Here is a 15,658-nt window from a genome sequence, read left to right on the forward strand (position 1 = left end):
ATAGTGGTATACACTTGTCAGAAGTTCACTTAGCCAAGAATGAAGAAGAGAGAATGCATCTTTATTCTGAGTGATCTTTCCTGGCTCTGCTTCTGAAAAACCTGCTAGTTTCTCTTCCTCTCAAAGAACTTCTTTCGTACGCCTCTTCTACTTTCTGGGATAATGGGTTAATTAGCCTTATTGCTCTCTCCTGCCCAGCCACAATCTATCAATTAGGCTCCTAAGGTTTACTCTGAGGACATTTAATTGGTGATCCAGTGATCAGAGTGCTGGTATAGCTACCGACAGGGATGGATTAAGAAAGGGAATTTGAGGGTACAGGTAATTACCCTGAGCTAAGTATGCCTGGTCTACTGCCCCTAAAGCCCCTGTGTTCCTGGCCAGACTTTCCTTGAGGGGAGGGGAAGGAAGCTTGTCATGCTGCTGTTCCTTTCCTTTCTGGAGCTGTGTTGCTGAAAGTGCTGGGAAACTCTGTCCCTGCACTGACTGCTGTTGCCTGGGTGCTCTGCCCCGCAGCTCCCATGGGCTGGGAATCACACCTGATACCCTGCACCTCAGCTCTGACCCCTTCCTGCATCTTAACTCCATCCAGAGCCCCAGCTCTGACCTTGCTCCAGTTCTCTAGACCTCTCCTAGAACCCACACGTCAACCTTGAGTCCCCTCCTACACTTCTGCCCAGACCCCACACCTCCACCCCAACCTGGGCCTGCTCTCGCAGTCCAAACCCCGCGGCCTCAGCCAGGAGCCCCCTCCTGCATCCCAAACTCCTCATCCGCAATCCAACCCCAGAGCCCATACCCCCAGTCAGAACCCTCAATTCCTTCCACATCCACCCTTCTGCCTGAACCTACAGCCCTGTTGCATACCAATCCCTCATTTTTGGCCCCACTCCAGAGTCTAGGGGGCCAAAAATCTAATAGACCCACACTTCCACAAGAGTTAATCTGACCCTGACTACTGTTGTCCAGCTCTCTGTCACAGTGGAATAACTAGTTTCAGGAAGAATTTGAGCTGTAACTATGTAATAATAATGTATCCTCTGAGGTCTGAAATTAATTATAAACCAAGTTTTTACAGTATAGATCGTGAAAGCCTTTTAGTGTCCTGCTTTTTCTAGGTTGGACTGCATGTGGTTTTGGGACTTGGCATGGATGAAATCATCCCTCTTGTCCCACTAAAAATCACCTCATCTAGGGATGCCATAGTTTCACTACTGAATTGAATAGAGAATGAGCCCAGTACGTGGAGGGCATCGAATTTAGGGTGGGATTTTCAGGGGGAGGGAGGAAGTAGGTGACTTTGAGGTATAGCTCCCACAGTTCTCTTGAAATTTCCACCCTAAATTTTCCAGGAACTCAGAAGATACAAGAAGCCAAAAGTGATCTATTCAAAAGCAAGAAAAAAATTCAAGATCCCTCCTCCTCTTGAAGAGAAAATATCTTTTTCATACCTCCATAAAATATTTTATGTGCAATGTAAAAAAGATAAATGTTCTCAGTAGTCATGTACTGCTCTGCAAAAGCAAATAGATTGTGGAGTTACCACACAAAAATGACTACTTTGTGCATATAGTATGTGAGCTCCTAAGGCCATAGAATGATTTTATTTTGTAAAGTGTTTTATGTGTTGATAGTCTTTGACAAATACAGTGTGATCTCCTCATAACTTTGGGATTTCCTTTATTGAAAAAATGATGCTGATCTAGACATAAGTACCTTAAAGATATTGGGGAAAAATTTGAAGGAGAAATGAATTAACCTTTCAGATTGTGCATTTAGATGTTTATTTTACTTCACACTTTAGAGGGGTGATAATTAAAAATCTGAGTTGATTTCTTCAATAACATCTTTTTAAAACTAATAAAAATATTTTTATCCTAGGGTTTGATGTAGTACTAATTGAAAACGTGTTACTATTTGTTATTGCAGGAGCTGCATAAAAAGGTAGTAAATCAATACAAGAAACATTATAAACTACATATACCTACTCCAGCTCAAGAGGACTGTATGTATTGGTGTAACTTTCTAGCATACCACATGGCTAGTGCCAACATGCAGAATGTAAGTTCAGACTCACAAACTTGATCTTTCCTATTTTCCCCACAACTATATAGGGTTGTGGGGAAAAAAGTTTCCCTATATAACTGTTCCCTACAAAAGTTTCTTCCTCCAGTTGTTGCAGACTCCTGCGATTATATTGCAAGGCTTTTAATGAATTCTGTTAAAATTCTTTGAATTAAGATTAATGTAGCTGTAGTTCATAGTATTAAAAATACAAGTGTTTGTGGTGGTGCAAGGTTATTTGCAATGTCTATAGAAGAAGGAGGCATGCAATTGTAATTCCTTTGGTTATCATCACTTTTAAACCTCTGACTCTACCTCCCACCTCTCCCCCCCAGAGGTTTAAATATACTAGTTCAAATTGGATTCTCCAGGAAGCCACAGACAAAGTATTTTTGGATGAAAAAGGCTAGTTTCAAGCAGACTCAGGGCTGCCTTTGTGAGCCAAGAAACACAGAGGATCTCTGGTCCACCAGAGAGCCCTAATCCTTAGGCAAATGTTGGAAGAACTTAGATAAACTGTCTCATGAGACTTAATTTTTGTTCTCACCATTGTCTTACTATATATTTTAGAAATGTGTTTCTGTCTGCATGTGAGTTCATTTGTTCAAGAAATCCTCCTAAATGGTAAGAGCTAGGACTACCAAATTTGGTATGCAGCTTCCTCTTACCATAACTTGAAGTAAAGATTGTGTTTGGTTGTGCCAGAACAATGGGATGTGCCTGGAATTTGATGGTTTCTCATAAAATGGAAAAAGGAGAGGGACAGTTACACTGTAGACTGGCCACAAAGGGAAGCACCAAGGGGCCAGAGATGGGGACTGGGACAGCTGTAACCCATTGGGTCAGCAGGGGGCAGGTGTGAAGAAAGGGACAACTATTTACTATATATTTCAGAGTTTCTGTGTTTGTCTGTCCCCAGTCGGGAGACATGCACCCCTCCCCTAGCTGTGCCTGCTGTAACAGCAATGGACAGGCATTTCTTACCTAGCCTCAAGCTGTGCTGTGAGAGAGCTGGGGTTGTCTTCTCCCCTTGGGGCAGCCTGCATACTGAACTCCTCATTCTCAGTCTCGCATCAGACTAATAATTTAAATGAAGAAAAAGAAAATATATTTGAGTTAAGGACCTGAGCAATGCTGGGTAAATCTTCTAGTTTTGTGTTATATTGTATATGAGCCACTCGGGACTTTTAATGATTCTGTGGATGTACAGATTGGGGGATATCTACACATACCATCATCTGTCTATCTTACTGGGTTTTGTATTCATTTAACATTGGTCCAAAAAGTAAAATTTTGTCTTTTTTTTTTTTTTTCTATTGGTTTTTTTGGGGACAAAAATTTCAGTTAGCTCTATAATTGGATGGAAAAACGGGAGAGGAAGTTCTATGAAAACTACATCAATATCTCCCATTTGAGTTCTGAACTTTTGTCAGTTTCAAAATTAGAAATGTTTCTAACACATTTTCTGCTTGAATTATTTTTATTATGTACATCAAAGATAATTTTTGCAGAGTTCCTGTTCATATTGTGTGCTCTTGAAAATCTGTTTGTGCTAAAGCAAAAAAATATAGGTTTTTTTTAATTGTAAGCTTTGAAGTATGGGATTGGATTCTTTCATTTCTAAAGCACTTAACAGATTGGTGTGACCAGAAAAAAAATCAGGTAGGGTAAATTGGAGACTCTTGGAAAAAGATTACTAAGAGAATGAATCTGAAAAAAGTAACAGCGATCAGCTGTCTGCCATTTACATAAAAGTGTAACTTTTATAACTTCTGAGACAGACTCCTGGCTAAGCCAGAACTCTGCCACTACAGCCTGGCTGAGAAGGTCAATTAGAACCATCTGAGCAAGCCCAGGCCTGAAGGGCCAATGGTAGCAGCTGTGGGCCTCACAAGCCATAGGGCTATATAAGGCAGCCAGAGGGGAGCCAGGAGAGAAGTAAGAGGAGCCAGGGTGTGGCTGAGTGTGCTCCCCAAGCCAGAAGGAGAGGCTAGCTGAGTTTGCAACAGTCCAAAAGCTTTGTAAATAGAAGGTGGTGGGAAACTGATAATAAAAGGCCCGGGTGACTGCACCAGAAGGGGGTCTCCAGCTGATTTGTGGACCAGAAGATGTCCCAAGGCAAGGGGCCTGAGCGAGAACCTTGCCACACTTCATTTTTATTTTTGTAATGTATGGTGGTAATGGAGCACTCTTTAAATATATTGAAGGTCTGTTGCTCATTGTTAGCCAGGACACATTTAAAGCACTTGTTGTGTGTCCATATCGGGGATTCATAGCCTTTAAAGAAGTGATTAGGGTTTTCATTTCATTTATTTTGTAGAATATTTGCAGATTTACCCAGCGTTGCTTGGGTCCTTAACTGTAGTAAAGGTTGAAGTTTTATTTATTTATTTTCTTAACTTAAGTAAAATGTACTTCCTATATTTAAATGATTGTGTAGGGCAGGAGGTTGGGCATGGGAGGTGGGTTTTAGGGCAAGGGGTACAGGAGTCAGCGAGGTGTGACAGGCTCAGGGCAGAGGGTGGGAGTTGCAGGAGTCAGGTCAGGAATTCGGGAGTGAGGGGATTCAGGGCAAAGGTGGTGCAGGAGTCAGGGCTAGGAGGTGTGGGGGGCTCTGGGCAGGGAGTGTAGTGTGGAGGAATCAGGACAGGGTTTTTGGGACTCAGGGCAGGGGGTGTGGGTGGAGGAGTCAGAGGTTGAGGGGGCTCAGGCAGGGGATGGAGATGTTGGGGCACATGGTTGTGTGCAGGGAGGGCTCAGGGTAGGATTCAGGGAGGTAGGTGAGGGCCTCAGGGCAGAGGGCCAGGAGGTCTGGGGGGGTGGGGTGGGGGCTCCTCCTTGATAGCTGCTCCTCCTGTGGATGGTCTGTGCTGCCCTGCCCGGCCTTCTGCTTGTGGGAGGGTAAAGGTGGCAAGGCTGCTGGCTGGCAGGTTTTGCCCTCTCTCCTCCCATCTGGCACTGTGGTCGAGGGCCAGTGTGGAAGGGTTTGGGGCAGGGGAGTCACTTATCTGTGGCTGGCAATATGGAGAGCTCTGGCCACTGTCTTCCTGGTACAGCTGCCTGCCTGTGTTCACTCTGCAGTATAAATGTCCCTTATGCTTGCTGCCCTCTGTGGTCATTGCGGGGCATAACTGTCCCTCCTAGCAGCCCTCTTTCTTTATTATGGAAAACATTTGGACTACAGGCACATGCCATTGTCCAGGCACAATCAAACCCTGACCTTGTTTTAAAATAAGAGGAAGTTGCATACCAAATTTGGTGGTCCTAGCTCTTATTGTTTAGACGGAGTTCTTTATCCAACAGACTCACAGACACACACATTCTCTAAAATTATATATATTTTTTCCTTCCTCTTTCCCTCTTCCCTCACTCTTGGTCAACTTTTTCTCAGCTAAAATAGAGCTAATTAGTTTTATGTAGTGTGGTGCTCTTAGGCAATCAGATTAATTCACAATAGAGGTGATGTTAAAAACAGCTTCATCCTTTTGATAGACAGAATTTATTTGGTTGTTTTACTCTACAACTGCTTTAAAATTTGACTGTGGTGACTTTATGCATAGTAGTTATACTTTTTGTTTTTTTCAGGACCATGAAAACTTTATAAAGTCATCTTTTTAAGGCATTCTGTTGGACTGTATTTTTTATTTTTTGACTAATTAAAGTGAATATTTGGGAATCTTATCTTTTCTCTCTCTACTAACTTCAGGCTCTGGTTAATAATCCCTTTTTCAGGGCCTTACATTAGTAGTCTCTCTGACTCCCTCTTCAGGTGCTTGTAATTGATGAGGCTTTTTTAAACTTTCCCAATAATACATTTTAAATTTTATGGCTTCTTTAAATATGGTTTTTTTTCCTTTGTCAGTTGTCAATCTATAAGATTTGAAGCTTTAGAGGGATGTTTTTTGGGTTTTTTTACTGTACACATTTTAAAATGCTGTATAACAATTTTATATATGCAATAAATTTTTTCCTTACGTATTTTTGTTAAACTTATTTTTTTCTTACAGGAACTTTGTGCTCTCATGTTTTCTCTAGATTGGATAAAAGCAAAAACAGAGTTGGTAGGGCCTGCCCATCTGATTCATGAATATGTAGAATATAGCCCTATATTGGATCAGAAGGTATGTTACTTTAAGATAAATGACTAATAGTCTCTAACCAGACCTTGTTTTTCTGTTTGATTTAAGCTTTTTTAAAAAAAGAATTGAATGGTCAAAGGCAGGAGTGGTAAACTATGGAGTTGCCACTACAATACAGCCTGTAGTTTGAGGAAGAAAAAATGAATTCTTGGACATTAATATAAATATGAGTAATGACCATAAAATCATAGACAGTAAAACTTGTTATCCAGTACGTCCGGGGATTAGGGCGCACTGGTAACCTAAAAATTCAGGTTATCTTGGGGGAGGGGGAGCATGGGAGCTGTGCGGGGGCTGGGATGTGGCCTGCTGGGGGGGAGAGTGGCCCACGATCCATGTGGGGGGGGGCAGGATGCAGCCTGGTGAGAGGGGGAGTAGAAGCTGGGGGGGGCAGGAGGCAGTGATGGCGGGGTGGGGGGGGGGGCTTGCCTGCCAGGGGGCACGAGATGTGGCCTGGGGGGTGGGGGGGCTGGAGATGGAGATGGGAGGTGGTGGCGTGGGAGCTGCTGGGGGGGCTGGTCTGTCAGGGGGCGCGGGATGTGTCCTGATGAGGGAAGATGGAAGCCGGGGATGGTGGGGGCAGCCTGTCAGGGGATGCTGGCCTGCTGGGGGTGCCAGGAGTTGTGGGGGGGAGCCAAGATGCTTGCTTCCGGCTCCTGTTTGCCCCTCCCCTAAGTATGTGCTGCACTCTCATCTGAGGAACACTTAAAGGGCCAGTTTCCTTTTTCTTTTCATTTCGTTTTGCTAAAATTTGCCAGTTTCTACAGTTTTCCGGATGCTTAAGTTCCAGATAGTACAGGTTTTACTGTATTAACTAAAACAGAACACGTATATTTTCAGTGCGAAGATTGAAAATACATAAATGTATGAAGAGTGTGTTATATATCTCTATATATTTATCTCTGTGTGTGTGTGTGTGTGTGTGTGTGTGTGTGTGTGTGTAAAAACAAACTTTTTATATAAAATGTTAACTTATTCAGTATTTTAAAGTTAACAGACAAGTAACACTATGCTTCAGCGGGGTAGCTGAGTTAGTCTGTAATAGGAAAAACTTAAACAACAAATGGTCTGGTAGCACTTTAAAGACTAATAAAACATGTAGATGGTATCATGAGCTTTCGTGGTCACAACCCATTTCTTCAGATGACCGGAGTGTTGGATGTCCACAATGAAGAATAAAAGAGGGAAGGAGAGAGGAGGGGAGAATAAAAAAAAATTGAAGGGGGGGGGTGGAGACAAAGAGGCAGTGGGTAGATAAGTTTCAAAGTGAAGCAGAGCCATCCTGCAACAGGAAAACTATTAGCACCTTAATGACAAGATAGTTAAAAAAGGCTAATAAGAACCATTAGTTTGCACTTGGAGAGGAAGAGTACTAACAGATTCCGTATAGACATCAAGAACCATTGGCAGCTTCCTTGGTTGGTTGATAATGTTCCTGCAGTCCCCATGTCCAACTGGGACAGATTCTCTCACCCTCACTCTGAGAAATAAATGGTTGAATTTAAAAGAACTGCTTTGGGATTAAGAGACTACTCAATGTGAACAAAAATGATGGTATCTGATCCATTATTCTGGGAAATCAGTATCATACAAAGGTTACTTCCAAATATTCCAGCCAATTAAATCTGCTCCAGGACTAAATATAAGATGCACTTCTTAAAGAATATTTGAATTGTTATGCAAAATGCAAAAGTATGAATAATATATATTTGAAAAATGTCTGTCCAATTCAGGCTGTATTATCAAACATATACCCATTTTGTTCACAGGATAGCATAATACGTGAAAACTTTCAGGAATTTCTCTCTTTAAATGGACATCTTCTTGGAAGGCAGCCATTTCCTGACATTATACAATTAGGACTGTGTCAGCCAGAGACTTCAGAAGTGTATCAGCAAGCGAAACTGCAAGCGCAGCAAGAACTTGTTAAAGGAGCATTTTACTTGGAATGGGTGTAAGTCATTGCAAACTGTTTTGATGCACTGGACTCTTGCATACAAGAAACTAAAAAACTCTCCTGAAAACTATTTTCTATGTATAGTTAATCCACAAATACCTTTAAAGGGAATTATGATTTTTATAAGAATAAGAAATCCAGCAATTTGAGCAATTGTAAATCTAAAAATTATTTTTAAAAGTCCAAGAAAGATAACATGGCTGAATAATTCATTTGGGGTAGGTAGTTGGTTTTTTTTACACCCGTACCTAAATGTATGCTGCAAGGTTTGATCCTTAATGCTGAAAACAGTAATTCATGTAGGTATAGAAAGAAACTTTAAGATAGGTAGATAGAGGCAGGGTTGTCCTTACCATGAGGCGAACTGAAGCGGCCACCTCAGGTGCCAGTCTGTGGGGGGGATGCCACTAGGACCCAGAGAATTGAGACCTTTCAAAGTTTTGGCCCAAGCGAGGGAGCATAGGGGCGTTATTTGAACTCCCCGCCTCAGGTGCCAAAATGTTGTGGGCTGGCCCTGGATAGAGGGTACATACCATCAGTCCAGTCCAGTGAAGTGAGGTAAGATTTGAATAGCCATAAAAGAAATGTCAGAGAATTCCAATTGCTTTGGAAGGTAGGATTAAAATTAAAAATCATCTGGACAAACTGGGGAAATAGTCTGAAATAAATAAGTTGAAATTCAATAAGGACACATGCAAAGTACAGGCAGTCCCCGGGTTATGTACAAGATAGGGACTGTAGGTTTGTTCTTAAGTTGAATCTGTATGTAAGTCGGAACTGGCATCCAGATTCAGCCGCTGCTGAAACTGACCAGCGGCTGACTACAGGAAACCCGAGGCAGAGTTGCTCTGCCAGTTCCGACTTACATACAGATTCAACTTAAGAACCCCAGGCGTCCCCAAGTCAGCTGCTGCTGAAACTGATCAGCGGCTGATTCCAGGAAGCCCGGGGCAGAGCAACTCTGCCTCGGGCTTCCTGTAGTCAGCCGCTGGTCAGTTTCAGCAGCGGCTGACTTGGGGACGCCTGGGGCAGAACAGCTGGGGTACTGCTGGGTTGGTTCAGTAGCGCCGCTCCTCGGCGCTACTGGACCAACCCAGCAGCACCCCAGCTGCTCTGCCCCAGGCGTCCTGATTCAGCCGCTGCTGAAACTGACCAGCAGCAGCTGAATCAGGACGCCTGGGGCAGAGCAGCTGGGGTGCTGCCAGGTTGGTCCAGTAGCGCCGAGAGCGGCGCTGCGGGACCAACCGGCAGCACCCCAGCTGCTCTACCACAGGCGTTCCGAGGAAAGCCTGGTCTGCTGGGGAAGGGGGGCGCACTAGATGCGCCCCCCCCCCAGCAGACCAGGGAGACGCGGGCGGTGGGACCAAGACGCGCTGCGGTCCCACCGCCCCGGTCCTCCACATCTCCCTGGTCTGCTGGGGCCCACCCGGGTCCTTGGCGGCTTTGCTCCGCGTCTCCCTAGTCTGCTGGGGGGGGCTCCCCCCAGCAGACCAGGGAGACGCGGAGCAGCTTTTCTCGCCCCGGAGGGCGTGGGCGGCGGGACCACGGCGTGTCTGGGCGGTCCTGCCGCCCGTGTCCTCCAGGGCGAGAAAAGCCCCGTTCGTAAGTGCGGATCCGACATAAGTTGGATCCGCGTAACCCGGGGACTGCCTGTACTCCAGTTACAAAGGAACACTCAGTTGTGCCCACACAAAATGGGAAATGACTACCTGGAAACGAGTACCGTGGAAAGGGGATCTGATAGCTATAATGCAGGGGTGGGGAACCTCTTTTTGGTTCAGGGGCCAGGGCTACTCATCCACAGAAAAATCAATCAGGGGCCGCACACAAGTGAAAAGCTCCGTTCTCCCTGCCCCCACCAAAAAATCCCCCCACTCCTTACTGACTAGGAGAAGAAAGACTCCTCCTACACTTCCCTAGCACACCAGAGCTTTGGGAGGCCCAGCCTGGTAGATTTTTGTGTGCTCCAGCCCTGCAGTATGGCAGAGGGGGGCTGGAGCACCAGTGTAGGCTCCCCAATGCTGGGGGGGACCCCTGAGCTTCAGGGGCCAGATCCAGGCAATCTGGGGGCCACATCCAGTCCCCGGGCCTGAGGTTCCCCACTTCTGTTATAGTGGATCACAAGCTAAATGAAAGCTAACAGTAACACTGTTGCATACAAAAATTGAATATCATTCTGGGATTATGAGCAAGACACAAGAACTAATTCTTCCACTCTACTCAGTGCTATTAAGACCTCAAAAAGTATTTTTGTACGGTTCTGAATACTATATTTCAGGAAAGATGTGAACAAATTGGAGAAAGTCAGCAAAATGAGTAAAGGTCTATAAAACACGTTGTATGAGGAAAGATTGAAAAAATGGGATTTGTGATAACCATTTTCAAATACATGAGAAGTTGTTACAAGGAGGAGGAAGAAAAATTATTATTTTTAAACTTTAAGGATAGGGCAAGGGGGATTTAGATTGGAAATTGGGAAAAGCTTCGTAATTGCAAGGGTAATGAAGCAGTGGAACAAATTGCTTAGGGAAGTCATGGAAAATCATTCACTGGAGATTTTTAAGAACAATTTAGACAAACACCTGTCAGGAATGGTCTAGTTATTACATAGTCCCGCCTTGGGTGCAGGTGGACTGGACTAGATAACCTATTGAGGTTCCTTCCAGTTTTTGTATAATCCCGTTTTTGGATAATCAGATCTCGCCATCCGAAGACATACTCAATCAAGCCTTTGCTGTGCATGTAGAAGATTGCAATGTGTGTTACTGTTCTGTCTTTTAGATTTCAGAACATAAGTAAAAGATATTAAAATACTCTGTGAAACATACATATACATGCATTTTTTTGGGTGGATTAGATTGAAAAGAGAAACCTCACAAGTATTTTTCTGAAATCATTGACTATTATTTCTGTGTTGTAGAAATAAAAAATCCATGAAGAACCTCTCCCGTTTGGTTGTCCGACCCCATACAGATGCAGCTTACCACGCCTGCTTTTCCAAAGATGGACAAAGAATAGCTTCTTGTGGTGCTGATAAAACCTTACAGGTAATAAAATACATACATGCAAGCAAAACTATATATAAAACAGTCTGAACAAAATAGTGCTTAGATTTTTCTATTTTAGTTTTACTGTACAAGGATGCCAAGAAACTAGAGTACTTCAGAGGGAAAATAATTCAAAAGTGTATAGACAACAGTGCCAAAATTATTTTTACTGTGTTATTTATGTTGTCATCTTTTTATTCACGATAAAGCATATATAGTTCAAGGGTTTATATCCCCTAAATGCAGCTATAGCCAGTGTAATATAAAGATGTCCATACTAGATAGTTTGTGCACACTACTGGATCATGTTGTATTGTAGACATGCCCTTAGGTGATGTCTGTAGTGGCTTATCTATGGTGCTGCAGCTGTGTCTCTGTACCTCTCTGAGAGGGAATAGCTAGGTTGATGAAAGGATTCTTCCATCATCCTAGCCATGGCTACCCAAAGGTTTAAGTTGAACTAACTTTGGTGCCCAGGGATGAAATGTTTCACCTCTCCGAGGGTGCATCTAGATTATATTCCTCTTTCTAAAGAGGAATGCAAATGAGAGAAATTGAAAATGCAAATGAAGCGCTGATTTATAAATCTCGTGCTTCATTTGCATAATCTCTTCTGATTGCTTTTTCAGAATAGATTTTTTTGGGGGGGGGGAAAGCACTCTCGACCTGGTTCGTTCGAAATAAACCAACAACCCTTTTTCAGGAATATTGGTTCTCTTGAAAGGAGTTTTTTTCTGAAAGAACTCCATCTAGACTGTGCCCTTTTTTTTTTTTAATTAAATCTCTTCCGAAAAAGTGATTGGAAGAGATTATGCAAATGAAGCATGAGATTTGTAAATCAGTTTCATTTTCATTTTTGATTTCCCTTGTTTGCATTCCTCTTTCAAAAGAGGAGTGTAGCCTAGATGCACCCTGAATGACATAATGGTGGAATTATTAATATTAGAAATTAATAATGGGTAATGATTAGAGTTTCCGATGATCTGGTAGGGGTCTGGAGAAGCTCCTTGTAAGGCCTACTACATCTGCAGCAGCCCTTTAGGAGTAGTGGGCTCACCACAGACCTCACCACAGGTTTACACACTGGCTGCCCAGGAGCTGGGTCAGCATGGGCTGCTGGCTTTGCTCCCAGGGAGCTGGCTGCAGATCCTGCAGTGAAGTCCTCCCAGGAGCAAGCCTGATTCTGCTCCTGGGAGGCAGCCTTGCCACAATAGCAAAGACTCCTCGCTGGGAATGAGGCTGACAGCTCTTGCCAGCCCCACTCCTAGGAAGGAGGCTTCGTTGTGGGCTCCGCAATATAAAGCGTATTTAACTTTTATACTGCAGAACCTGCCGAATGTAACCGTGTAATCACTAGGATTTTTAGCAGTTAACACGGTTACCTTTTTAAATGAATTTTTATATCCCTATTTTAAGTCCAAAGGCTATGTGATATTTTATACACTTGCTCTAAATATGGCTAACTGTCTAAAAATAAGCCATCACTGTATCCAATACAGTATCAAAGTATTCCAAAGCATGTGGTCAGTAGGCTGACAAATAGGCCCGACCTAGGGAAAACCAACTCATGCTCATGTGCTCCAGAATGATGAGGCATGATCAGACAGAAAACTCTCAGAGTAATAACTTTTTTATTCCCTTCAACAAACTAATGTTATGGCCAATTACCACTTTAGCAAAGAATTTATTTGAGACAGTTAATCCTAATTCTCAAATTTAATCCAGTTAAGATTTACAACCTTTTCTCCCCTCCTTTTCTCTTTCCCTTCTTCCTGCTAGCTAACACGTTTTTGTTGCACTTGAGTTCAGATAGGCTTTGCTTTTAAGTAGGGCTCTAGCTGACCCTGGGCTCCATGCAGCACTTCCCCTTTGAAGCTCTGGGGCAGTGTTTCCAAGGGGCAGCGCAAGGTGGAGCCCAGGCATCAAAGTGGTGCATCAAAGGAGCAGTGCAACACGGAGCCCAGGATCAGCTGGAGTGCCCAGCTGACCCTGGGTTCTGCTGCCACGGGGAGCCCAGGCTCAACTGGGAGTCTCCAGTTGACCCCGGGCTCCATGGCTGCCCCTTTAAAACGCCGTCTCTGGAGATTGAGATCAGTTGGGAACTGCCCACCTGATCCTGGGTTTCCTGCGGCAGCGGAACCTGGGGTCAGTTGGGGACTCCCGAGCTGACCCCGGGCTCTGTGCGATATTTCCCTGGAAGACTCCAGGGCTGCCCTTACAAATGCGCACGGCAGCAGCTTTGCTGCCATTGCCCCTTTAAAATGCCACCTCTGCACTCATTTGTAAGTGGTAGCCCTGGAGCCTTCGGGCTATCCAGCTGATCCCTGGTTCTGGGGAAATACCACACAGAGCCTGGGATCAGCTGGGGAGTTGCCAGCTGACCCCGGTTCCGTTGCCGTGCGGAGCCCAAAATCAGCTGAGAACTCAGCTGATCCCGGGCCCCACGTGGCATTTCCCCAGAACATCTGGGGAGTCCCTGGCTCAGCTGTGAAGTGGCTGCTCCTTTGAAACACCATCTCTGTGCATTTCAGAGGGGCAATGGAGCCTGGGGTTAGCTGGGGAGTCCCCATCTGATCCTGCGCTCTGTGCTGTGCTGCTCCTTTGAAGCGCTGCATTGGCACTTCAAAGGGGCATTGCAACATTAACATCTGCAATTAACGCGTTAAAAAAATGTTAATCCTGGACGGCATTAATCGCAGGCATTAAAGCATGTTCATTGACAGCCCTTCTTTTAAGATAGTATTGGTATTGTTGTGAGAAGGTACCTGTTGGTTCCTTCAAAGACACATTCTTTGTCTTATTTAAAAACCATCTTTAGTCACCCATATTGGTCAGAGATCTTTTTAGAAACTCCCTCATCTCATTGATTAATTTTATTTTTTGAAACAGACATCCTCTCTACTTCATTACTTTTGGCCTTATAACTCAAAAATGGAAGAACTAGGACTATGGGTGTACAATGTCAAAGCAGTTATTATAGGGATCACAGCCGCCTGGTGGAATAGCACTCATGAATGCAACATAGGCATTGAAATGTATGCACTGTTTAAGAGAGAAGAGAATAAAAGGTAAAAGTGGTCCTGGGAGAGGGGTTTGAATCGCCTGGAACCAGAGTTATACCCTTTCAACTCAAGGAGAAGGGGAAACCATAAGAAAAAACTCCATAGTTAAATGATCTTGGCCCTGTTTCAGTTGGCATCTCAGTACTCACTTGAGAACAAATTTTTGTTGAGGATCAGTAGTTTTTGAGTATGGAAGTTTAGTCTAGATTAAGCAAGGATCCTGCATTATCATAAAAGTAAATTTGAGAATATTTGGCAAAGTGATTGAGGTCTTCTTCCCCCCACTTCTTCCCATTCTGAATTTGAGGAACTTGGGGATGAAAGATTTTGTTGTAAGATCTTCCTTGATAAGATGAAATGTCTTCCTTTCTTCCTCAAAATCATTGTTTTTTATTAGAAAAAGTCCTTATATATCGAAGTAATCTGATTCTTGTAATCTATAGAACTAGAATTCCTCATTTTAATGTAGACTCTAGGAAAGTGTTACCCACATGGAGGATTAAAGAATAAATATTAATGTGTACAATGTTTTCTAGTTTTGCGATTTAAAATTAAAATATCAATATTGTTAGTTGACAATCAATTGATTGTGTCCTTTATACATTCAAAATTTTGTATGTTAAATACTGAAGAACCTGATTAGAAACACAAGTCTATCCATTGACAAATCTATCTTCATACAGTAAAACTCCATTAGTCCGGCATCCAATGCTCCGGGACTCTTGATGGTCCGGCACCATCAGGAACCCGGAAGTGCTGGGGCAGCCGGACAGGCTTCCCCCATTCAGCTGCTGCTGAAACTGACCAGCAGCTGAATCGGGGAAGCCAGTAGCAGAGCAGCTGGGGTGCTGCCGGGTTGGTCTGGTAGCGCTGCCCCTCGGGGCTGCGGGACCAACCCGGCAGCACCCCAGCTGCTCTTGCGGACGCCTGGGACAGAGCAGCTGGAGTGCTGCCGGGTTGGTCCTGCAGCGCCAAAGGACGGCGCTGCGGGACCAACCCGGCAGGACCCCACCTGCTCTGCCCCCAGGGGTCCCCAAGTCAGCCGCTGCTGAAACAGATCAGCGGCTGATTCCAGGAAGCCCGGAGCAGAGCAGCTCTGCCCCGGGCTTCCTGGAATCAGCCGCTGATCTGTTTCAGCAGCGGCTGACTTGGGGACCCCTGGGGCAGAGCAGCTGGGGTGCTGCCGGGTTGGTCCCGCAGTGCCTAGGGGCGGCGCTACGGGACCAACCTGGCAGCACCCCAGCTGCTTTGCCCCAGGCGTCGGGATTCAGCCGCTGCTGAAACTGACCAGCAGAGTCAGTTTCACCAGCAGGCTGAATCCGGATGCCTGGGGCAGAGCAGCTAGGGTCCTGCCGGGTTGGTCCCGCAGCGCTGTCCTTTGGCACTGCG

At 44.6% G+C, this 15,658-nt stretch overlaps 1 protein-coding gene across 6 annotated transcripts in view; it reads left to right on the forward strand.

Moving 5' to 3' along the window:
• Window positions 1-15,658, forward strand: part of APAF1 (apoptotic peptidase activating factor 1) — an 88,532-nt gene that overhangs the window by 21,776 nt on the left and 51,098 nt on the right. For 5 of the 6 annotated variants that reach the window (XM_075934039.1, XM_075934030.1, XM_075934023.1 and 2 more), the window contains 4 exons: window positions 1,930-2,061; window positions 6,072-6,185; window positions 7,973-8,157; window positions 11,081-11,207. In XM_075934039.1, the coding sequence (XP_075790154.1) occupies window positions 1,930-2,061; window positions 6,072-6,185; window positions 7,973-8,157; window positions 11,081-11,207 (558 nt within the window). Of the gene's footprint in view, window positions 1-1,929; window positions 2,062-6,071; window positions 6,186-7,972; window positions 8,158-11,080; window positions 11,208-14,096; window positions 15,074-15,658 lie in introns of those variants that run through there. The other variant, XM_075934043.1, reaches the window with a different exon arrangement.

The sequence above is a fragment of the Pelodiscus sinensis genome, chromosome 1 (assembly GCF_049634645.1).
Source record: "Pelodiscus sinensis isolate JC-2024 chromosome 1, ASM4963464v1, whole genome shotgun sequence".
NCBI lineage: Eukaryota > Metazoa > Chordata > Testudines > Trionychidae > Pelodiscus > Pelodiscus sinensis.